The sequence below is a fragment of the Corapipo altera genome, unplaced genomic scaffold, assembly GCF_003945725.1.
Source record: "Corapipo altera isolate COAL_440 unplaced genomic scaffold, ASM394572v1 65, whole genome shotgun sequence".
Classification (NCBI taxonomy): Eukaryota; Metazoa; Chordata; class Aves; order Passeriformes; family Pipridae; genus Corapipo; species Corapipo altera.
Genome location: NW_020884891.1, coordinates 2,943,933 through 2,970,337, shown reverse-complemented (window position 1 = coordinate 2,970,337; position 26,405 = coordinate 2,943,933). Strand labels below are relative to the sequence as shown.

Sequence of the window (26,405 nt, the reverse complement as noted above, 5' to 3'; positions counted from 1 at the left end):
CTACTACTAGTAAGAATGTTTTTTCCCCAATATGTAATATTTACATGTTTGTTTCTATTCAGCCTACTGGGTAGATTTCCTTTCATTGTAATTAGATTCAGGTACTCACTTCAGATGTTCTAAGTAGAGAAAACATTAAGATTGCTGAATTTTCATTACATCTCAAATATTCTATGAATCATTTATATGCAAATTAACTCAAATTTTACAGCATAAATCTTCAATATTAGTGTTTTCATAGTCTTTTCTTTGAATTTTAGTAGCATATTTTGAGGGAATTTCAGACAAGCATTGCCAAAACAGTAATAGGCTTCAATAAGTGCCTTTTGTAGACTGAAGTGACAGCTTTTGGGTTGGAAAATTTGATCTTTTCTTTAATATTCAGTAGTATTACACTGACAAAAAATACATTTATGATTCAATAGGCTGAAATCTGATAAAAAGCATTTAAAAATCCAAGTAGATTGATTGTGTGTAATCATTTCAAGAGAGTGAATTCAGCTAACAAAAAGGCTCTTTTACTACGCTTTACTGTGAAAATTTTACTTTTATTGGCAGCTTATATGCTGCAAATATGACCCTTTAGATTATTTTTTCTGCATTTAAAATGCTTCTTAAAAAATTTCAGAGACTTGTTTTCTTTGCCAATTTCCTCAGCATCATTTTTATGAGCCAGTCAGCTCAGACAGTCTAATCTTTTTAGATGTCAAGGTCTTACATTGCGTTTCCTATGTTACCAGGCAGGCACAGTGCTAAATGTCTCTGCTGCAATTAAAACAAACAAACATCAACTTGTATCTGCCAAGACAGGAAGCTTTGACTTTGTGCACATTTACATAATATAATGAATATTTTTAGATGATATGTAGCAATTAGTGTGATGCGCAGTGATGACATTTGTCTCTTGTAGTTCATAGATGAACTCTGAAAACAATGAAAATTAAATTTGGAGTGTCTATATTTATATGTAGATTGATTAAACATCTTTCTTTTCTCATTGAATTTCAGCTTTTAAACCATTCTGGTCTCTCTAGTTAGAATCACTTGAAAGCATTATCTCTCACACAGCAACAGCAAGATTCTCTTTATATTGTCTAGAAATTAGCTTATAAGTCTACCTGCTGAAAGAGCCTTTTTAATAAGCCTAAAAGTATTCCAGGTATGTCTTCTTTGTCATTACAGATCTTGATTATATTGGTTTTAACACATATTTTTATGCAAACCAAAAATTTCACATATCTATAAAATGTTAATAAAATCAGCATTGCACTGCAGGTTTGTAGACATCCCAGTGTGTCTTAGTGTATCTGTTAGCTGGAAAAGTTGCTCATTTTTCCTGCTTGCCTGTGTCTTTATAGTTTTTTTTTCCGAAAGCATTCCAAGTATTCACCTTTCCCCCTACCTGCTCAACCCACTTATAATCACTTCATTTTTCAGACTGATTTTAAATTTCCTCTGTTCAGTTAGTCTCCTGAAACTATACACTGGCTTATTGCAGTTCCACACACCTGCAAATTGAAGCTTGATCTACACAACAGAGAAGCAAAACCACATCTTTTATAGAACAGCTGACATTTGGGAAGTTTAGAGAAGCTTTTGGGCACAGTCTTTTATCATCTTGGTAACTAAACAACAACTCAAACTAAGCACAGGTTAAAAGCAGTTTCTCTTAGTTTAATCTCATTATGTTAATCAACTCTTTTACTACAAGCACAACAGCTGCAGTAGCAATGAATGACTTCATTTCAGTGCCTTATAAAATGTCTATTTTCCTTTGCACACTCTACTCATCTGCTCTAGAACACATCACAGCTGGTGGCTCAGAGCTATGAGTTGAAGTCTAGTACAGTGCTTCCAGGCACCTCATTTGTCTGTCTCTTTGATGGGTATACATCCTAACTTTCTTTTTTTGTGAACACAGACTTCATAATGGAGAAAAAGGGTGAAAATTTCATCAGTTCCGTGATGAAAAGCTATCCACAAAGCATGGACCTACAGATTTTAATTCCTGTTTGAATTAAATATGAAGACGCAGCTTTCAGATCATAAACACACCTACTGTTAGAGCTTTAGTTCTAAGCATTAAATTAGCACCATCAAAACACACCTAAATCACTAAAATATTAAACATTAAAATGGAATTACAGTGTTAGTCTCACTGCAATTATCAGGTATTATATATTTTCGTACTGCTATGTGAATGAAAGGACCAGGAAATAAAAATTACATCTTGGAGAAATACTTATTTGCAAGTAGAATCCATAAGTACCTTCTTAAAATACGACTTTCATGACCATTCAAGGGAGGAGAAATGTCTTCTATTTGCTGTGAAAAGCATCTTTTTTGCTCATTTCTTTCTTCTGCTTCATATGTGACACTTCTAAGGAGGAACAGAGTAGTTGATGCTCAAACTACAGCTCAGTCCTAATGCCACACCTGGAAGAAACCTGAAGAAAAGGTAAGAATACTAAAAGATCATATGGGCAGAATATTAAAAGACCATGTGGGCAGCATATCTCCAAAATTGTCTGTTATTGGCAAAGACATGTTGTTTTTTAAAAATAAATCCATGTGCATGTTCTAACAAGCCATTACCTCACCTGAAATTACCTGGCAGGAGGTTTGGAGTCCAGGCAACAGATGTTTTTTGAACACCAGCCCTTCCTCAGTGCTGCAGTGCTTTGGTGAAAATATTGCACTTCATAGAGCTATACAGCAAACACCTGGGATTCAGGGGTTTTCGACGTGGCCAGAGAAGGGCCCCAGGTATTCCTTGTGTCCACAGGGAGGGAAGCAAAATGATGACTCCCAGGGAACAACATTTCTGCAACACCCTGCAGCTCTGCACAGTGACACCAATGCTAAAATTATGCAGTTCTTCAAGTAGTACATATTTCTCTCTCACTCTATTGTGTTTTTGCAGGGCTCTGTCAAATTCCACTGCTTCCTTTCCTCCTGAGGTTGCCCTTCAAAATATTACTGACTCCAGCTTAAGAGTTTCCCATCCAAACAAGGGAAACCCTCTATCTCCCTGAGTTTTCACCCGTTTTCTTAATTTGTAGGCTGAATACATTATTTAGCATAACAACTGATGTGTCAGCACTTATTGTCAGTAAAGGAATATACTTGTGCATAGTTTTGTTGCCAAAATAAATATTATTTTCCTACTTGAAAGGGTTCTGCAGACAAGAAAGCTACACTTGCAAAGCCATAACTACATCAAGGAATAAGATATTACCACCTCAGTGTCAGGCCAACAAGAGTTGCTTTTTAAATATGGACTAAAACAAGATAGAAAAATGCATAAAATGTTATTTCATTAGTTCCTCATTTGATGGTTATTTCTTTATATCACATTCATGGTGAGAGGATAATCCCTTTAGCTCAACAACAACTCATTAACCATGTTCTCTCAATTAGAAATAGCTTATTTTCTAACAAAACAAACTCCATAAACACTCCTGCCTCCAGCTCATAATGATTTTCTATAAGCAAGCCTATCAGAGGCAAAGTACAAGGAGGGAGCTTGGTACAAAAAGAAGTGACACGGAAATGGAAGATATTTCTGATAACATAAAGCTTGATTGTTGTACACATTGTGTGCGTTTTCTGACAGTTTGGGATGTCACAATGAAGGGAGATTTGGAAAGCTGAAAATCAGAGAGAAGCATAGGTGGAGGAATGTTTTTTAAACCTTTATAATAAAACACAAAGAAAACAGCACAAAGGGGAAAACTGCTTTTGTGGATCTAGTTTATTAATAAGCATTGTAATTAACAGGACAACATGCTGTACAGAAACCTGAAATAGAACTACTGCAAATTTACTGGACTTCAAATGCTTCTGGACTGTAGTATATGGTGTCCAGCTGCATGATTTGTAGAGTGTGGTTAGGGCTGTTTCAATACACAGACACACACTGCTCACTCTCAGATCCTGTAGTATGCCATAGAGCAGGGAGATTTCCCAGAAATACAAACTCAAATATTTACAAGAAATCATCAATCTCTTTCTTCACTAGGGATAACATAAGTTATACACAATTTTCCTATGTATACCAAATAAAATCTTTGCCTTCAGCTTTACTTTGTGTCAGCACAAACCAATTCCTTCCTTTTATTTATCCATCTAAATAAGGGTAGTAAACTGCAGCGCAATCGTTTAATTGCTTATCATTGATTAAGGATTGGTATTAAACCTGCAAAAGGAAAACATGAGAAATCAAATAAAGTCAAGTATAAGTTTTCAAACTTTAAAGCCTCAGACTTTACAAGACTCAAACAACCTTGAGCTAATCGACCATTCCTGATAGAAATTGTTTAGGTCTCTGTCTTTGGCTCGACCGTGCTGGAAGCAGGTGAGGGTGGTAGCTGGGGGCTGATGGCGTTCCACACGGGATTACAGCTTGCTCAGAGCACAACAGAGCAAACTCTCCCTTCTCTTACAAAAACACCCAAGCAGATCTCCCCCCACTGTGGTCAGAGATGCAAAGAGGCTGCTCTACTCTGGTCCTACGCCGAGCAAAAAGACCTGGCTGGGCTCGGGACCACATAACTAATGTTAGATCATGCCGGCCTTTTTGCTAACATTCAGAAGCCCTCAGGCCCTATTAGCATGGGCTCATTGCCATGATAATTAGCTAAATGACCTGCATCCGGCCAGCTCGCATCCCAGAGAGAGCAGGTGCTCAGTAGTCTCTGTCTGACTGAGCAGACATGCCTAATTATTCTTTCTTTAGAATTAAGTTACACTTCAGAATACAGCACAGTTTAGGAAAACAAAGAAACAACATATTTTACTTCCAACAGTTTGACTTAGTTCTTTCTTTTAGAGGTTTTTTTTTGTTGTTTTTTTTTTTTTTTTTTTTTTTTAAGAATTGAAATCTTTACAATATGGAAATAGAACCTTCCTTTCTGCCATTACTACCCATAACTTTGATGCAATACTTGGAAGTGCAACAAGTATTGAGTTTGGAGAGGGGAAATTATCTAGACTAGACTGTTTGACACATCATTTTGAAGGCAAAGGTTTTCCTTTATTGTTACACTGTATGAAACAAATCTAATCATGTAACTACCATTTTACTGTATATTGTATATAGGATTGTTTTCTCCACAAATTCACACAAGTAAGATAAAATAAGTTAAATGACTAAAAAAAATTACACAAAAATATACAGTCTATGTACTAGATAAATTATTTATATATATGGCAAGATGTGTAACAAGTCTCTAGTAACATTATTCCTCTGGATACTGACATGCTACTCAGAAAAATGTTGCCTCAAATGTGTAGTTTTATATATTAGATATGTAATACATAAAAATGAGGGAACAATTTATCTTCTGTAACAATAAGTATTTACAATTAATTGTTCTGTACCTTGTTGACTGAATTTTAGAATATCAGAACAGATTTTCATGGATATAGCATTTGATACTTCATACACTCTGATTCATCTTTACAATGCCTTTTGTTTAAGCAATATTTTGTTGTCGTTTGGTTTGGGTATTTTGTTGGGGTTTTGTTTGTTTGTTTTCAAGAGAAGGGGATTGGTTAATTGCTTCTGTATCTTAGGGAAAAAAAAAACAAACCCCTAAACACACTTAAATTAAGTGAAGTGTGTTGTTTGGTTTTTTTTCCCCTACCAATGAAAAAAACCACTAGTTCTGGTTCCTTCACCATTTCCTATGAAAATCCTAAAATTGTAGAAATTAATTCTTTGCCAGGAAATTTCAGTTACAATTTTCATCCAAAAAGGAACTGTTGCAGGCAAAAAAAAAAGGAGAGTTTTCCAGTGGAGCTGCCAATTCTGTATGGCAGCCTTCTGTAATAAAAACTGAAGACCTCTGTGTACAATAGGAAGCATTAGTTGTCAGCATTATTCTAAATTTGCACAATTATATGTTTGGTGAATCTGTGTAAACTAAAGATAAGCTTTTTTTTTTGCATATCCCTGAAAAGAACTGCCAAATTTTCTCATTCTGATGTGTTCAAAGCAAACAAAGAGCTTTGTATATATTAGGTATGAATTAATTTGTCAAATTTTTAATTGTCCTGGAATTGAAAATGAGATGTGTCAGCTATTGTGTGTCAGTACCCAAAGGATTGTTATTTTTTTCCAGGACTTACATGCAACTGGAAGCCAGTGTGCCACATCTTTTCTAAACATTATTGAAAACTACATTAAAAAAAAAGGAAAGCAAAAGAAGTACATCATTAGATAATCTGATGTCCATTAATTAAACCCTATCAATAGGTTAAAAGTGAAGCTTTTTTTAATTATTATTATTTCGCACATAAATTCTAAATGTGATTTGAATAGATTTACAGTGGGGACAGCAATATATAAAGCTACTTATACCTGCTGGGCACATAAGAGAAGCTCTTTTAGCATTCATTGGAAACCCTCAACAACTTGAACTTCTGTAAATTTTACAAGCAGCTAATATTACAGCATTTTTACACACAGTTTTGTTTATAAATTACAGATTTAAGTTACATTATGAAGCCTACACAGAATTCTATCCATAGGAAATATTCACACACTGTCTTTTTTTCCCCTCCATACAACTTCGATTGTCTCACTTAACGTAGCAATAAAACTAAGAAATTATGTATTGTCTTAAAGGAAAAATTCCTTGGTATGTACATACTGCAAATTATGAAATGACTAAACAACAAAGAAATATTAGAAGGAAATGCTAGAGGAAAAATAGATTTTTTTCATCTAAGAAAGGAATCTCATTTTCATTCACTGTGGAATTTACCAATAGAATATATTTTTCAGTACGGAGAACACCGAAAAAAATCACTCATCTATTAAGAGAATCACCTTGAGACTTTATCAAATAATATGATTGGGGTGTGTTTATATTTATCCAGCTTTCATTACCTAGATTCTTCTTTCTTTGCTGAGCACTATCAGTCATTCTCTAATAACTAATCCACAATGACAAATACTTCTTAATCTAATAGGTTTGTGGTGAAGTAACTAATATTATAGTTAAACTTTTACTGAATACTTACAATAGGTGAATATAGCTGTAAAAAATAAAAGCCGTACATATCACTATAACACTTTTTTAAACACTGGTATCTTGCAGTCACGACAGCACATCAGCCAAAAAAAACTACCCCACTTTCCTACTGTTTTTAGCAGTGCCCATGTAATTTTCAACTAACAGGAACAGTAGCCAAAGCAAGCTCTGCAAGATGAAAAAAAACAATTAAAGAAAAAAAAGAGAAATAAACTTATGGCTTGAAAACATAGTATGTATAATATTGTTCCTTGAATTATTGTAGAAATATTTGGAAATTCAAAGTTACTTATAATTTTTTTCCAGTTTTGTTCTGGCCTGTCCTATCTCTGTCATGTTGCTTATTTCACACAGAAAAGCCAGATAAGAACTTTCTATTTCATCTATAACATTCTTTCAAAGAATAAATACATGTATATTAAGCCAATAAAAATTAAAATAAAAACCAGTTGTCTTTTCTTTAAGTACATTTTCCTTCTTAATTACATAAAGGATAAATGGTAAGATATACAATCCTTCTTAAGAATTAGATTTTAGGATTTATTAATTCTATTATGTCAAGTAATCAAATGAGAAATTGCTCACTTGATCACTAATGCTAAGCAAAAGGAAGATGAAATCTATGAATATGCTATAAATCATAACAACAAAGAAAAATTTGAGTAAGCTATTTTTAGACTGTAATATTCCCCAAACTGTACTAAGAAATTGCTTTCAAAGGGGGGAAGAACTGCTGGCAGATATTTGTACTATATGGCCCATGTAAGAAAATGAACAGGATTTTGTTTCTCTTTCACTTGTTTCTGGGTTGTGGGTTCTCTTCCCCATTTTGTGGATATTACCAAGAACTATGGTAAACACCTTTCGACTAAGTCCTAAGGATTTAGATTATCAGTTTCAAATTTAGGATCCTATATACACAAATATTCACAAGCCTAACAAGCGTGTAGGCGCCCAAAGAAGAGCGTTAGGCTGTGACTATACACAGTCACTTAAAGCCTGAAATTAGGGATTTGTCAGATATGCCTTTATAGCTGGTGCTCGTGTACGAACGCGGTGCCGCTCCCAGAGCCCGGAGCCTGGTGGGACGCGGCGAAGTTTGCCAGAGGAATGACTTTGACGGGATCTTCGCTGGCGCAATGTCTTTCGCAGGTGTTGTAGAACTGGGGCCTGGGCCCCCCCTGGCCTTTGTCACTGTCATCCTTTGGAAGGGGCCTGCCCAGAGTGTGCCGTCCCTCAGGCCTGGCTCCCCTACCCCAGCCTTGCTGGAAGCCAAACGATGGCAAAGAGGTGTTGGGCTGCTGGTACTGCGTCAAAGCCGGAGGCATCCAGCAGTTGTCGGAATGGCCGAGGATCAGACACTCCTGTGTGCAGTTTTCAGAGGCTTCAGCCAGAGCTTTCTGGAGATTCACTTCTATAGCTGGGAGGAGGGAAAAAGACAAGGCATTATCAGGGATACAAAGAAGGATGCACAAAGGGAATCAAGGTCAACAAAGCAATCCCTCTTCTACAATAATGGCCACAGTTTGGGAAGGAATTACCTCCAGGTGCACACCTGAAGCAAAGGTTTAGATGTTTGCAAGTTTTTGAACCACAGTGTTCTCACTGGACATCACCAGAAAACACCTAATGTTTAATGAGCAGCTGATACCATTATTACAACTGTGCAACTAAAGCCCTTATACAGCCTATTTCACAGAATCATAGAGGCTGGCAAAGACCTCTAAGATCATCAGGTTCAACTGTTACCCCAGCCCTGTCAGGGACACCACTAAACCATTTCCCCAAGTGCCACATTCACATGCCTTCTGAACTCTTCCAGGGACAGTGATTCCACCACTTCCCTAAGCAGCCCATTCCAACGCTTGATGACCATTTCAGAGAAGAAATTTTTTCTGATATCCAACCTAAGTCTCCCCTGGCACAACTGAAGGCCGTTTCCTCTTGTCCTGTCACTTAGTCACAATGATCCTTTCACTTTTTGAAATTTTAATTTCCATAATAAAGTTAAAAGTTTTCTAATAAGCCAATGCCATTCTTTTAAGTATTTGCATAGAGCTACTTCGAGAAAGTATAATTTTAAAAATTACAATTTTTTAAATATGTTTTCTTAAAACTAGTTTTTTTTTTAATTGTTTGGCTTTGCTTAAGACAAAACAAAGCTAATATGGACACTAGCCAAAGTCGCTACTTTGGTTTCAAAGATGCATTCAAGAGCTTTAAGAATGAAAGAGCGTAACAACTATTTTAAAGAGAATTGATTTCTCCATGTATTCAATGCTGGAAACCTTGAAAAATCAAAGGGTAATAGCAAAAGAAGATGTAACCTCTGTAGTTTACTAGTAATCGAACCAGATTTCTTCAGTAGATGCAAGGTTTGTGCCCTTGAAAAAGGATTATAGAAATTATAATTTGTTCAAAGCCAAAGTAAACAACTAAATCTGAAAGGTGTTAATTTGCAACACATAAGCACTCCTGATCAGTTCAGTCTAAATTGTGGCTTTATCATATTGTGTAAATTAAAACTAATAGAATTAAGTTTCTACACATGATTCCTTGAAATAATTTTCATATTCCACCTGTTAATTTTATATTCTCTTGGTGTGTACTTGGTTAAATACATCAGAAGCACAGAAGAATATCTGATTAGATATCTCACTGTGCCATCTTCACAAAACTTTCCAATGAAAAATGTATACATGTTTTTAATATCTGTCTTAATGAAGATAACATTTAAAATTGGATTCTGTCTCATAGGCACTGGAGAAGGTATGCCACTAAAATTACTTAGAGCAAGAAGAGTGCTGAGTAGAAGCCTCCCACCCTCTGAGCTTTATGTTTAAACAGATGCTGCATTTCTGTTTTAATAAATCCTTTGCATGTGGAAATCTGTGTAAAGCTACAGAGCACAAACACTGCTTTCCATGTTACATTTCAATACAAATGAATCAAGTTTTTCCTCAAGGCATTGAAATATATAATGTTGCTGTCCAAAACACAGGATGCATCTTTTTGAAATCTACCATGTTTAAGTAGACAACTGGTTGCTTGTTTTATCATGAATGCTCTATTCTTGATTATTTCTCCTTGAGTATGTGTCAGTCAGAGAAGTGATTGTTTATAAATGTTATTTTGGCATATTACTGGCATTTCAACATGTCTTCAGTCATTTTGCCTGAGTACTTTTCAGTGTAATCCTGACAAAGCTCTGGCACCTTGATGCTGAAATACTAATCCAGTTATGATGGGCAGTAGGAGACATAAATATGGAAATAATTCAGTGGAGGCAACAGTTCCTGCAGGAAAAAAAAAGTTGCTACTGGTGGATGAGTCTAATCTTTCTATGTCCTACTATCTGCTATTAGATACATAAATCTGACTATATACAAGTCTTTTAAGCTCTTTAATTATCCAGGTTTGCTTCTATTCTGATCAAGACAATTCACTGAAATCAGGTACAACCTTGTGGAGTGTTGAGTTACCCCCAGTTTAGAGTGAAAATGATTTTTTTGCATTTATTAAGAAAAAATACCAAATTTGATACCAAAAACCTCAGTGTTTCTTTTTATCTTGAGGCTTTCTAGTGGCTCTTAAAATGCTATTAATTCAATTAAACTGCATAAAACACACATTTATTTGGAAATAATTCTTATACATTTCTAGTTCTACATAGCAACTATTACAATACTTATATTTTACCATCTCTTTCAAACTTCAGGGAGAGAGTAAACAAAGCTAAAACATCAAAAGAAACATTTGACAATAAAAATGCAACATTTACACTTTAGACAAGGCAACTGCAGAACTAAAAGGTCACTTCTAAAACATTCTCTACACCATTTCAACAGATCAGTAGGACAGTAATTTTGGGCCATGTGTTGCCAGATTACCTGTAAACTTGGAACACTCCATGCTAAGAGTATTGTCAGAATTACAGTCCTGCTTATTCTGTTAGTGAAGAGATATTTTACTCTGGGTTTTAGTTTAATTAATAAAAAACACCAAAAACCACTAAAACCACCACCACAAAAAAACTCAAACAAGAACCCAAACTCCAAAACTTTAGAACAATCCTAGGAATAATCATAAGTTATGAATACAAATTATTTTGGTGTTAAATTGAGGTTTTGTTATGCAAGAGTCTGCCAATGCAGGACTGTTTAGCAGATACATCTTTTGTAGCAGTCATAATCTTTCTTTCAGCTTTGGTATCTGGTGCAGGTATTGTTGGTTGTCAGAGTATGCTTTTCATCAGAGTTTATGCTTAATAATATGCAAAATATAAAGTTTTCCTTAAATTTGAGAAGACCTTTTCCTATCGAGCACCTCTGCAGTATTGCAGAACAGGAAATAACTATTTAGCAAATACAAGTACTTTTCTGTATGATTTTTGACTGAATTCTTTTTTCACTAGTAATAACCAAGTTTTGTTTTATAATATACTGCATTCATTATCAAAGTCAAACAAACAAACTACCGCCCCCAAGCAATGATAACTTTAACTTCTAGACTAAATTTAAAAAGGGGTACATTTTTAAAATTTATTAATAATACAGGTTTTGTGTTGTTTTTAATCCAAATCACCTGTTTCTAATAGCATTAGTGAAACCCTAAGGCAGTCTTTAGGAGACTGGGTGTGCTGTAGGAAACACAAGGGAAGCAAAGCCACCAGTAAATGCATTTAAAGGGAACTTAAAAAAAATCTCATACACTGATTAGCTGCAATAAATAATATTAGCAAGGGCAATGGATGCAATGCAGTTTTCATTTGGAATAAAGTAAAAAAAAAATAAAATCAGTAATATGAGAAACTATTTTTTAGCACAATGAAGTAAAAATTACTCTTGGAGAATAATTCAACCCAGAACAAAATGTAGGAAATTTTCTGCGTGAATATTCAACAAGCATTATCTTTTTTTGCCTGTTCCTCCAGGCCATGAAATACACCTTTCTGTCAGTCTAATTCATTCTCTATTTTCCTAACATATCATTCTCCTACTTCTTCAGCATCTGAAATCCTCCTTAATAGTTACTTGGCACTGGCATTGCACTAGACAATTCCTTATTTAATCAGAGAAGAGAGCTTTTTGTCAGCAATGTATCATACAGATGGTGCAGACTTACAATACAAAGCAGCTGATTTCCAAATATTCTGTTACAGACTTTACACATAAAGAAGTCCCTGTACCCAGCACTGAGGTGTCCTCACCACCCTGTCTGCCTTCCCCTCCACCACTTGCTGCCTGCTGTAAACAAAGGATTCTCTGCCTGGCTCAGCTGAGCATCCCAGAGGACCCTGTGAGGAGGAATTCCAGCCACGCAGCTGGGGGAGTGTGAGGTTCAGAGCTCAGGTGGTCATTTACCAGAGTCAGTGCAAATTGACCATGGTATTTTCTTGCTGCTATTCTTTAAGCTTCCTTCTATTTTGTATCTTTGCAAGTCATTGTAAATGTGGATGACAACAAAATTTTCTGAGCCTTTGTCTCTCATTTAAATGTAATAATGTAGGTGATTATTCTGCATAGTTTGATAAGTAATCAGGGGTAGGAAACATCTGTGGCATCTGCCTCTACCAATCAAGGAAGAGAAAGTTCCTGCTGTCTGAATATTTTCAGAAGAAATGATGTTTTTTGCTACTGAATTCAGTGTCTAGGAAATAGAAGTGTACATATTCCCCATGTATTATAAACAAACAATACATTCCATTGAACTCTTACCCATCTACTTAATTTCTTACTTCAGTCAGTTATAAACCCTCAGTTTTATATTTTTTTCATACTACGTGGAGACTCTTCAAACATGACATACAAGAACTATGAAAGAGAATTTTTAATTCACATAATAGATCACACTCATGCACATGTGAGTTTAACACTTTAGTTTGAATTCCAGGTTGTTTTAGGAATGAAACTATTTTTTTAAATTGTCTGCAGCAGAACTAAGTACATCTTTAAAGAAAGTGTCTGTCAGCTCTTCTGAAATGTTTAGATCAGAGCTGTCAAATATAACTAAAAGCACAATAGTTAAAAGGCTTTCTTCATTGTTCCACAGTCTTATCATTTATAGGCCAAAGCAGTTTTCAAGTAAGAATATTTACTTTCCCTCAAGAAAAGGTGGAATTTCAGCCTCACCAGACAACTATCCTTCAGTCAACCCTTTTTTTTTCTTTTTTTTTTTTTTTTCTTAGAGGTTTCCTATGGTTATAAAGTCTGTATGGGATTTTAGAGATAGTAAATAAAAATGCTGGTTATCCTCTTTGTATCTGATTTACAACACGCTTTCTTTTCTACTGCTATGGCCTCTCCTCCATCCTCAAAAGAAAGACAAACTACTAAGACAATATCAACAGGGCTGGTTCTTTTCTCAGTCTGCCATAAAAGTCATCACTTGCACCATGACATCTCACAGAGAGACTTGGGCTGGAAGGGACTTTTGAAGATGTCTGGTCTAACCTCCTGCTAAAATCAGGATATCTTGGTTGAAACAGAAGAGAATAGTTTAGGCCAAACTTTCAGAATTGTACATGTCCCCTAAAGCCCAAATCTGAATGCACATGTTGAAAGCAAATGTGCATCTCTAAGAGTTGGGCAATCAGGAACATGAGCTCCTGGAGAAGCCTTAAAACATTTCCACCTTTATCCATATGTGTAGTAATGATCAAAAGACATTTGCAAATGTATTCATTAGCAAAGTACTCAGATTCATTAGAAGTTCAAAAACCACCAGACTGCACTGTACCAATGCAGGTTTAGGGCCTTATAAATTGCGCAAAGAAAATTTCAAAACCAATTAAAAAAAAAAAAGAAAAAGAAAAAGCCTTAAAACACAGAATATAGAGTGCTTGAATTTTAAAGTCCTGTAGCTGAAGTCTTAATGAAAAGCCGGTTTTGAGTTTGACACATTTTGGATGCAAACCATCCAGTGTTACATTTAGAGCACTCTTGTTTCATAATAAAGCAAGCAACAATTAGCAAGCAATTAAGCAAATTGCCCACAATTATGCCATTGCTGAGCTATTTTTCATATTTTCACAACACAGCACATATATGAATACATGGCTTGCAGTGCCAACACTATTCTGTCAGCATCCAGAAGTGCCTCTCATTTACGGAGCGTTCCGGATTAAACAGCTCCCACTGCACTCTCAGTGCTCTCTGCTCAGCAGGAACCCACCAGAGTGATGAAGATGACAACCCCAAGCTACTCATCTCAGCCAATAGTTCCTAAGGAGTGGGTCATGTTCCCCCCCCATTTTTTACCCATGTGTATTTACTAAAAGTGGTACTAAATCTAAGCAGGAATTCAAGCATAATATGGGGAAATTATCGTCCAGAATTACCCTGGTGACCAAAAGTGGTCACTTGGGTAACATCATTTAGAGGTCTCCGCTATATGAGGAGAACAGAAATGACATTAACAATAAAAAAGGGAGGGGAGAACGGCTGTTAGTGTAAACTGGGTTACTTTAATAAGGTCAGGAGGAAGAAGCTTGAATGTAGAAACCTAAATGAGTGCTGCTATAATATACTCTAGCTTTTTGGTTTAATAATAAAATGCCTTTGGGAGAAGTTTCCTATGAATATTTTATTTCCTGTATATGTCTCAATAAATTAAAAACCTAAAAGAGTTACTTAAGTTCTAGCCTTGGAACCTTTTTATTCAAAGAGCAAGTAGGACACACCACTTTTGTTAGTTTTCAGCTGGGTGTACAGAGCTTGCCCTGCTTGTGAGAAATCCTACTCAGAGAAGATTGATCCTCCAGATGTTCTAACTGAGGAATCAACAGGCATGCAGGAAATTTCATGTGCTACCTAGGCTTGCCAGATTGTAAAATCATCTCTGCTTCCATTCCAGTGAACACAGTTTATATCCCAAGAGCCATGATTTTAATTTGAATTTAATCCCAAAAACTACCACGAGTTAGGCTGATTCTTATAAAGTCCAAATAGAATGAGGTGTGAGTATTTTGCACCTGGCTGCAATTAGTCAAGCAAACTCTATCAAAGATGGCCAGGAAAAGTTGGTAAGGGAGGAGGCAGGAAATGGAGAAAATATCAGGGCAAAAGAGGCAGCATATCATTAACTACACTTGTGGAGTGAAGTGAAACTTTCCTTCACAAATAACAGCCATACAAATAAAGCACATTAATCTTTCATTAAGTCATCTCTTATTGCTATTCTGACTCAAACTTCAATCTTGTATTAATCATAGTCAAGAAATCGTGTAAAGGTGATGCTCCCGTAAAAAGTTCAACTTCAGTAATTGCTGTTTTCCACAGAAAGATATTTCACACCACAAAACCCCCAAACCAAGCCCCCAAACCCTCTTGTTTTTCAGCTTAATGAACTTGGGTGTGACAATGTTGTAGAGTACATGGTACTGACCCTTAATTCTTTAACAGTCCAATTAAATTCATCTTTTATGTCCAGGTTTTGTTGCTATTTATAGCAAAAAAAAAAAATGGTCATTTGCAAAGGACACATGTTTCTTAGCCTATAAAGTGTATATTGAGTTATGAATGAGAATTTTAACCATAACTTGTAAAGTATAATGACCATCTAAAATGAATAGCCTAAAATCTAGTATATTGATTACAATACTGGGTAATACAATGTGCTTTATTTAATATTTAATTAACTGCTTCACATTTGTACTGAACCTTCTTAATTATTAATACATGGTTCATTATTTAACATGGAATATAAATTCAAATTCAAATCAATTAAACAAGGTGAAACTACATAGTGAGAAATGGTTTATCCTCCAGCAATAACCTTCGACCTGGAAACATAGTAAAGAATGAAATTAGCATTTTTCCCCCCATATCTGAAAAGACTATGCATTTTAGATTATATATATTAAGCTCTGCTACTGATGTAAAGTTCCTGTAACAAACTCAACATTCTGCAAAAATATGCTGAGTGAAAAAGGACTTCAGCTCTCACTTTTCAGAGGAAACATTTCCAATATGAGTTTTCAGAAGGGCATTGGTAACACTGCAAACATTCCTCTTGATCTGTAAAATTTGGCTTTAAGTCTTTCAAGGTCAAACTCTTATTTGCAGTCAGGGAAACAGAAAATCGTCAGATAGTCAGAAACTGTCCCCTGGAATGAGTACTTCCTCAAGTAACATCTTTGAGTGTTGACCACACACCACACTCCTGACCCCTCAGTGGTACGGGGAGCACTGGAAACCTTTCACCTTTTCTGGACTATGAGCTGTTGATAGAATTATAGAACATTTTGAGTTGGAAGAGATCTTAAAGCTCATCTAGTTCCAACCCCCTGCTGTGGGCAGGGACACCTTCCACTAGACCGAGTTGCTCCAAGCCACATCCAACCTGGCCTTGAACACTTCCAGGGATGGGGCATCCACAACCTGTGCCAGTGTTTTATCCCCTTCACAGTAAAGAATTTCTCCCCAGTATCTGTTCTTATCCATGCTATCTTTTACAGGAGAATAAAAATGTAGCACTGCTGCATGTGTCTGTAAGAGAGACTGAAGCAATAAGTACAACTCTGCTTTCACTGTATGATGTTTCCAAAGCTTTGTTGCTCACACAAGTGTACACAGAGATAAAAACCTAGTTTTATGCTTTCTTAAATATCCTTAAACATTACTTAAAAGATGGGGTGTAGATGATCTATGAAGAACAGCATATCTCATATAAACTTCTAGGGATTGAACGTCATATGCTTGGTAAAAGTTGCTATAAAACGTGCTCCTTCAAGGATAAGTGTGGGATGAAAGACCTCCAGTTCTGCTTCAAATGTCTGCATTTACAGCCTGTGTTCACTTCAGTAAGTTTCTTGATGCATCTGCATGCCAAATGGGACACTTTCTTTTTACTGACTTTCCAGTAAAAAATAAACAAAAGTTTGCTCTACAGTAGGATACTAAAAAAATCTTTTGAATTAAGTAATTGAACAACTGTTCATGGTTCAGACACTTTAATGAAACATTAATTTTTAGAAGGGAATCATAAAACTCCCAAATACTCAGTAAGCTAGTAAACATATATTTCCTGTGATAACTTAAGACATGCACAATAAAAGATGTTTTGAATTGTGCTTTTTATCAGATATGCACAAACAGAAATTTAAACTCAAAGGCCACTATAGCAGCAACCAAAATAAACCTACAACAGTCTAAAAATGTTCTATAGCTTTTATGTGGTAACTCCAATTGCATTTCAAGAAAAAAATAGAATATAAACAAAAATAAGGATATAAACAAAAAATTGTTTTTATTGTGAATATCCTGTCTTTATCTATTTTTTAATACTTCTAAACATTCTTACAATATTTATTTAAGCGGATATCCATATGTACACTATGGTTTTTTGAGTGCTGATAGCTATTAAATTTTTTTGGATCATCAACAATATTAATCTCAATTGAATATATAAATAAAGCCTGCTGAAGTCTTTTTGACAAAAAAATTTTCCATAAAAAATGTAGTTTCAAAATTCAAATGCTTTGTGACAGTGTTGATTCATGTTACATTTGGCTGTAGGATAAGTAGTAGTATCTATTTTCTCATTTAATTTTCACCTAATTTTTTAAAATATTAGGATCTTTAACATTTCAACATCATGAAGAAATTGCATTTTTGAAGGGAAACATTCTCATTTCTCCAAAGCTTTCCCCCAGATTTTACATTTCATAATAAATATCAAGGTCAGGTTATGATTCTGGAAAATAGCGCTGCTTAAGTTTCACAGCACCTGCAACATGGCCTAACACCACCCACAGACATTTCCCTTTTTCAAATTCCCTGCAATTCCTTACCACTGATACAGAAGAAAAAGCCTTGTGCTCCACCTGAAAACTTGAAAATCCATCATTCTGAGAAATTAGGATAACTATTGCAGGGCGAGAGGGCGTGGATTTTAATTTCCTTGAAGTTCCCAGCAGCGTGTTGGCTCTGCTGTGCTGGTTGTCATGATCCCCTCGTGACAACCTACAACCTTGAGGAAGGACAGACTGAAGGAGTAAAACTTCAACATCTCATATTTCCACAGGACAAAAGGATTCCCCTCCTGCTCATCTTGTCCTCCCCAAGAGGACACTCTCCTCCATATGGCTGCAGTTCAGGCAGGTTTTTCTCTTGGAAAACCCTCTCGACCACAGCCTCCTTGATGACTAGACAACATTTTTTATCCAATTTTTCACAGCAGTTTTCTGTCAAGACCACTTTGTCAATCTGCCACAGACTACCCTCAGTGGAACCACACAGCTACTCATCCCTTTGACAAAGGCCCCAAAAAGTGTGAATACACGGAAAGGGCCATGTTTGATTAACAACCTTGTGATTGCTGTAAAAATGAAATTTGAAAGGTAATAATTACATTTGTAATTACTTAGGTCTAAATCTCTTATGCTTCCTACTCCCTCTATTTCTGGACAGTTGGAGCAACAACTCATTAATAATAATAAAGTCATTTAACCCTGCAGGCACATTACAAGGAGAAAGTTGTCATTTGTCACCAAGCAAATAGAACAATCACTGAAGGATACAGCAAGACCACTATTTCATATTTATTGCAAATGATAAAAGGGACATTTTGCACTCATTCTCACCATGACATCCCAATCTGCTTTTTAATTATCAGCAAACATAAGGGGACAGCATACAACATATGAGGGACTACTAATAATGCATTGTCCTGTGGTGACATTTCCATAATCACTTTAAATCTACCCTATACATATGCACTAGTTAAAGCTTTCAGCTCATGAAATCATATCCCCTAGTAAGGAATGAATTATCCTTTGCAGATTGAGCTCACAAAAGCAGCTCTTTCCCAGAGTTTGAGGGTCTGATAGCTGACATATGTATTGTTATTACTTTAAGTGATAAGATTTGGTATTCTGTTGCACTTATAGTTGAACACAGTATGACTTAAAAATAAGTGTAATTGCATTTTTAGGCCAGGAACTTTACAGTTGTAAATCTCACTGGTGATAATTTAGGCAGGGACTTCTGCAAGACACTTAAATTTCCAGTGTTTTTCAGTGTTGTTCTGCACTTTGCAACCTCAAGAACTCTTGCAAGAATGTTAGATGAAACAAATACCCTTATTCATAGGGAACCCAAGTAATTTACTCAGAATTTACTGGATTTTTAAAAGAACTACTGATAAAACTGCCTGTCCATGAAATAAACTTCTGAGGAAAAGACTCTTTTTTCACCTAAATGATTCTATTCAGACATATGAAACCTTGAGGAAAATTTATGCAGAGAAATTTCTATTATGAAGGTAAATGAAAGGAAATTTCATGTAAATAAAAGTCACCATAATCTGAGATTGAGCTCTATCAAGCTAGAACTTCAAATTCTTCCTTGCTTTGCTTTTTTATCAGCACTTATCTAACCATTGGGCATGTAGAGAGACTAGAGAACAAATTTAACATTATGAAGTTATAAACTGTTATTGTGTGGGCTAGAAAGGAGGTAAGCAAACCTCCTAAATCTGTTTATATTTCCCCCAGGTACTATAACAGGCTATATAAAGACATGCTTTAAAAAACTTAAATAAGAAGTGGTAAGAAATAGGACACATCAGGAAAGAGTAAAATACACAGAGTAAAATTCATGTTTTCACTCTTGACATAATGACAACACAGAAAAACTTATATGTGGAGTGAAATGTTTTGTCAAATTGAAAAATGGAAATAATATGAACACTACAATTTTCACATCAATTTGAGGTAAAATGTTTTGAATTACAGTCATTTTAATCTTGTTTTATAAAGAAAACTACTTCAAATGGGTGATAATTTAAAACAGCATAATCCAAACTTCATTGTGCTCCAGTCAGGCATCGGATTGTGGCTCCGAGAGATTTGGAGCAATCTTTACACATTAGCTCAGAGCCTCACTCAGGCATTGGAGAGAAGAAAAAGGGGTGCCTGACTAGAGTTTCCATCATTTCCCCATGAGTTCAAACCTGCTTACTGCAATGGCTACAAGTTCCTAACTGGCCTTCATAGGCACTGCTTGCACCTTCAGGAATTTCGGCAGCATTCTGACAAGGCAATACTTTTAGTTGTCAGCTCTTTAAACATCCCATTGTTACCAGTTTCTCCACTGAAGCCACGCTGTTTGATTGGAAGTTTCTCATCTCACTCACATGAGCCTTCTCCAACTATTAAGAAGTTTTTAGCACCAAGGGGTTTTTCTGACAGGATAGCAATATATATATATATATATATATATATATATATATATGTATGTATGTTTTCCCAAGTAATTTTCAATTAAAACATAGAGCCACAATAATTTTAGCTAGGAGCACTAGTAAACTTACAGTTTTCTTTTCTAAACCAGGTGATTCTATCAACACCTGGACATTGACACATAACAGGAATAATTTAGGCCAGATCAACATTTGACACAATTCTTTACAGGACATTTTCTTATAGGATGCATAATTAAAAAACAAAACAAAACACTGTTAGGGAACAGTGATAGCTGGGATTATTCTGCAAGATCCCAAGAGAATTTGAATAAGCAACTGCTGACATTATCTTTTCAGCCATTTCAACAGCTGTCAGAAAAGGTTCTGTGGCTGCAACCAGGAAGAATATGATGATGTTTGAAAACATGGTAGTGTTTATTATTAATACAATTATTATTATTATTATTGTATTTTAAGAAATTATTTTGAGCACAACAAGTATAAAACTGTGGGTGTCTTAAGTTAAACTTCACGAGGTATTCAGTTGTTCATGAAATTAAACTTCATTACTTCAAAGATAGAAATGTAAAATGGCAATAAAAACATTAGTTGATCTTTGAAGTATGCTTTTATTAGCTTAATTATATAAACATCTATCTATAACCACACACTCTCTATGTGTGTCTATATGAAGGATACTGAAGAGAGATATATATTTGTTGAACTTCAAATTTCAGAGAGTAGGTGTCAAGTTTTGACTCAGCCCTACTTAATAGTTGTATTTTTATACATTTCACAGACCATAGCTGTCTTTGCAAAAAAGTAACATTGGCTCCTCTTTGATAAGCTTTGGCATGAATATACCTAGGCTAATAAAAACCTAACATATATTATTTAATGAGGTTAAAAACTAGCATTCAGAATCACCTCCTTTATTATATAAGCCTCAATCAACCATTTTTCTATTCCATATGACAGAGGAACCCTTAGAAACAGATTTAAGAAACAGTTCTTACAAAGTCACTGAAGTTTAGTATACAGTTCTTTTCAAAGTCTAAGTTTCAAACTAGTTGCTTGACCATAGCAGGCACACATTACAGGTAACCAAATAAATCACAACAGCTCTTGCTAGGGATAAAATTTCATGAACTAATCTAATCTCTATTTTATAAGAGCAAAACCACAAAATCCCATCATTTATGTTTATTTTTTTCTTGAGTTATACAGAAAGGATATTTTAAGTCTGGGTTAAGTGCTGCTCTGGTAGATGCCATATAGAAAGTTCTCACCATATTTGGCACACAGATTTCTTTTTAAGAGGGTCCAAACCAGAATTTCTGAAGCTGATATTCCTGAAGCTTTAGCAAAGTAAATTTCACAACCATATTTTCTACAGTTACTGTGGATGGCAGGACAAGTTCACACTTAGTCTGTATTCCAAAAAGTTCCTTTAAATCTTTCTATGTTTTTTTAATTAACCATAGGATATAATAGGACTGAAATGAAAAGCTACCAGTCAATTGCTGACTAAGTGTTCACCAGCCTGTTATTGAACCTATTTCATCTATTTATTCTTTAATTCATCTATAGTCTAGAGATGCCATTAATATGCTCAAAGTTAATTTATTATCCTCTATTGCTTCTATTCAAGCTCATGTTAACAGAATAAATTCATCACAAATGATCAGACTTGAAAAGGCAGATTTGGATTCTGACAGAGAATAATTTATCATGGCTGGGAAAAAGCCTCCCACCAACTGGGCTGTTGGAATGCTGGGAGATGAAACTGTAATGACTGCAGAACTTCTGCAGAAAAGGACATTAAAGTCTCAAGGGGAAAACAAACAAACAAAAAACCCCCGAGTGTAACTCCCCAAATATGGAGGTTCGTGACACTGACTTTTTTTTTTTCAATTTCACACTCCCAGGTCCTTTCTCTCACCCTCTGTGCTGCCCTGAGGCAGAAATAATCATTAAGGCTCTGCTCGGCATCATTTGCATACCACAGAGCCTGGAGACATGAGGAGCACCATCACAGGAGCAGGAGGAGTGACAGTGACATTCAAAGCTGTGCAGAAATGGTACCGATGCTCTGAGGGTCACAAACTGTTAATCAACAGATCCGTGCAGCCAAGGGCTTCATTGCAATGCTGCATAATGTGACACTACTTTATTTTATTTTTAATTTGTTCTAATTATCCCTTTTATAACAGAAAATTTCAGGTAATCTATTACTCTAAGTGCACACTTACTATGTATCTGCAAATTATCTGAATTCCAGGAACAGCTGGATATAACAGCATTCATAACATGTTTCAGGTGCTATTACAATGGAAATTTTTTTTGTTTGTTTGTAGTTATAAGTGAGTCCATTACACAGTGGAAATGGAAACCACTGAGATACTGTCATGAATATGATGTCACTGTGATTGTAATATGGGTTGTGGAGATTTATTTTAAAGTATGGAATCACTTATTTAATCACTGCATTATAGTCAATATTCTAAATATTTTTTTTTTCACCCAGTTATTGTTTTGTCCCCAGTTGCAGCATAGGGAGAAGTTCCCCTCCTCTATACCAGTAGCTGCTTATACAGGATGTGGTCCCTTCTCTAACAGACTGTTACTCCATTTATCCATCATTTCACACACTTGTGTTCTAGTTCTGTACATACCAGAGCCATTTCCCTGCTCCTCATCTTGTTGCACTGAGTAATTATGCAGCTTCAAGACTCGAGTAACCAAATTTCTCCAGGGAAGGAGGGGGGAGAAATGACAGTGAGTACTCCAGACCTGCCCAAGAAATACAAAACTCACCAGGCTCTACCTATATATTTTACAGAGGATCTTAAATATGGGTATAATAGTAAGTCTCAGTGCTCAAGTGTTTGTAAATATCTGGTTGACTCAATCAAAATATCCATCTAGCTCCCATTCCCTCCTTTCTTCTGTCATATTCCAGAACCCAATTGAATTGTGTTTCCAACTACAATGCTATCAATATCTGTTATTTCTGATTCAAGAAATCATTATATTAATGCTTTGAATCTAAGAAACTCGGTGAGGTGAATATGCCAAGTCTCTGATCAGAACATGTATATGTATATACATATGTGTATACACAGGTACATGATGTCCCAGGGAAAAAACCACTGCACTAAAAAAAGGGTTAACATTTCCCAGGGAAGCACTGGAAAGTTGGAAAGTGCAAATTCCACAATATTAATTCAGCTCCCTTGTGTAAATGTGTTTTGATGCAAACTTTAATTAAATTATCATATACTATTTTTCTCATAGGACCCTTGGGCCCAATTCAGAGAGTAAGTAGTTATTCAATATTTCTCTTTATCTACTCTAATCAGCATGTGGCCATACACCTTTTTAATTAATACTTTCAAAGCCTTGTGCTGAATGTAGATTTATTCATTTCTTTGTGTATTTGTTGGTTTCATGGCACAATCAAAAGCTTCACAATCATTATCCACCTGCATTATTTGCTTTCTTGAGGCCATTTGCATCTGGGAAACTGAGGAACAAAGAAATTGGGCAAAATGATGTAGTCTCCATTATTTTTGGGTGTCTAACTTGAGAGAGCTTAAACCAGATTTCTGGACACTTGAGCACTGAATATTATACTAAGTTTTCAAAGCATTATCTGTTGGAGTAGTGGATAATGTTTCCTTGGCACCCAAAGAAACCTGAAGGACACAACATATTGGCAAAAAGTCAGTTTTCCCTTACCATCAAAGAACTGTGTTGCACATTGCAAATTGTACAACAAAATATAGACATATATTTGTCTTTCATTGTTATTACTCAACCTAACCAAAGAGAACATCAGAAAACCATATATACACTTTAAACAGTCCTCCTGAGATGAAGAGCTCGTTATTTTAATAAACCATTAAAAAGCCACAGGATTATATGATTATTTCTTGTGTTAGCAAAACTTTCCAAAATACATACTTTAAAATTTAGCTTTACCAGTAACATAATAAAATGTAATGATTTTGTAGAATTTTACGTGGAAAACTAATTCTAGAAATTCCTCAAAGTGCTTCTCAGAATTAAACTTTAATTTTTTTTGTAAAACAGACTAGACTATAGTTACAACTATTCCTACTGTAAAATCTTTGGAGTTTTTATGTAAATAAAAGTAGATTGGACAGTATGCAATTAAAAATGGACACATACATCAGTATTTCTCAGATCAACCGTGTTATTATCTCTAGCTGATGAGTGGTTCATTTTTAAGGATTTTTTCCCTATATGTTTCCAACATGGACTGTAACCTTTTCTCCCTAATCACTATAGAAAGGGTGCAGTTTCTATGCAGTGAAGCTAAATACTCATTTCCTTGGGGAACAAGCCAAACATAAAGACAGCTAATGAAGAGAAGGGAACAAGATATGTGGAGAAGAAAGTCTTTGAAACACTTTTGATAGCAGGAAGTCTTCTCTCCTTTCCTGTCCCAATACAATCATCATCTGTGGAAAAGTAAATCTTACAAATTGTTATCATACAGATGGCAGCAAGTTCAGAATTCACTCAGCGAGGGCTCTGTACAGTTCTGTCCAGTAACACAAAGGTGGGTCCTGCAGCCAGCACAGTGTGCTCAGCTCAGTTAGTCACACCCAAGTCAGCTCAGGCAGAACTACCACTACATTTATAGCAGTATCCATGTTACTTGAATTTCCTTGGATAAGCTTGCATCCCTTTTCACAAGAAAGACTATCTTGCAGATACAGAGGAACTAAGGAGCATATAAAAATAGGCTAGAGCTTGCCATTCCATGTTAGTATAGCTTTTATCAACACAATTATCTAACAGAGTGTGTAAATGGGCTTGAGGACGGGACAGCTACAAAGCAGGAGGGAGGGAAAGGGGTGTTGAACTCATAACAAGAGAGTTTTACACTTAACCCCTATACTTATGTCAGTTGGAAGAATAAGAGTTCATATTCTTGTATTCCAAGTAAAAGTAGAAAAAAAGCATATATCTGTTCTTTCATGAAAAAAAATGGAAATGGGGAAAGCAAGGTGCACTCCAAAAGAGTTCTGGTCTACCAGGTTTAATGTCAGACTTTTCTTTACAAGGTTCCATCTTCACAAGTAACAATGTGCTGGTCACCTCAGAGGTCAGTTCAGAAAACTGTGTTTTCTAATTTGAGACTTAAGTACCCACTAGAAAGTCCATTTGTCCAAAGACTTTTAAATACAGGCTCACAGTAAGTATCCTGAATGTAAGCTTCTCTCTTCCTCCAGCAAAAAAAACCTGTTACAAAATCTTCATAACTTAAACACAACTGAAGTGAGGGCTCATAACTTTTGTTGGTGCTGCCAACCAGTCTGAAATGGTAACAACTACATCTAGATATGCCAAAAAATGAAAATAAATATTAACTAATTAAAAAATTGGCCAGAGGACATAGTTTCAAGTACATATTAAAATTAAAGTTAATAGTTGCTGTATTCCAGTCAATTAATAGTGTTACAAGAGTCTTGAAAAATAATATAAATATCTGATGTAGTTTAAGAGTACAACTGACTGTGAAACGATACATTAAAGGAAAATAAGCTGTTCTAATAATTGCCTTTCATTCTGTCCATTGACCCTGTGTGATATCAGAATTTGACACATTTATATACTGCTAACCATGTGATTCATTACTTTCCTCTCAGACATATATGCCATTTTCTGTCACCCATCAGACGTGCATTGTTCGTCACAGATCTATGTTTTTTCTGACTGATTTTATGCACAGCTTATCATATTACCAAAAATGGATTAGCTTGCTGAAGTGAAGGCACAGAAAAGTTTTGCTTAAATTCAGATTTTTAAATGGCTCTGAACCCTGAACTGAGGGTGTGAGCTCTTAAGGATATGTTACTTGTAAATTATTAGTCTCATGTTCTTAATCTCCCAAACAATAATTTGCTTTCATTTTAATTACTGTTTTAGCTTGTCCATCAAAAAGAAATAAAGAAAGGAGCAAAAAAAAAAAAAAACAGGGCACTTAAGATATACCTACTCTGAGGCAAAAAGTTTTACCAACCTCCTTTAAGCAAGCCCTTGATCTTTTTATTTCTTCCACTTCATAACGAAGCTGGATAATACACGGAAAAGTCTTTGTTATGTTCTCAAAAGACAAGTTTTTATGAACCTGGTAATACTAAAATA

General features: G+C 35.4%; 1 protein-coding gene across 2 annotated transcripts in view; it reads right to left on the bottom strand.

Annotated features, from left to right (window-relative positions):
- Positions 1-3,802: 3,802 nt before the first annotated feature.
- Positions 3,803-26,405, bottom strand: part of PCDH11X (protocadherin 11 X-linked) — a 461,593-nt gene continuing 438,990 nt past the window's right edge. For both annotated transcript variants that reach the window (XM_027645321.1, XM_027645323.1), the window contains one exon: positions 3,803-8,460. In XM_027645321.1, coding sequence (XP_027501122.1) covers positions 8,069-8,460 — 392 coding nt within the window. In that variant the 3' untranslated portion in view covers positions 3,803-8,068. The remainder of the gene's footprint in view (positions 8,461-26,405) is intronic.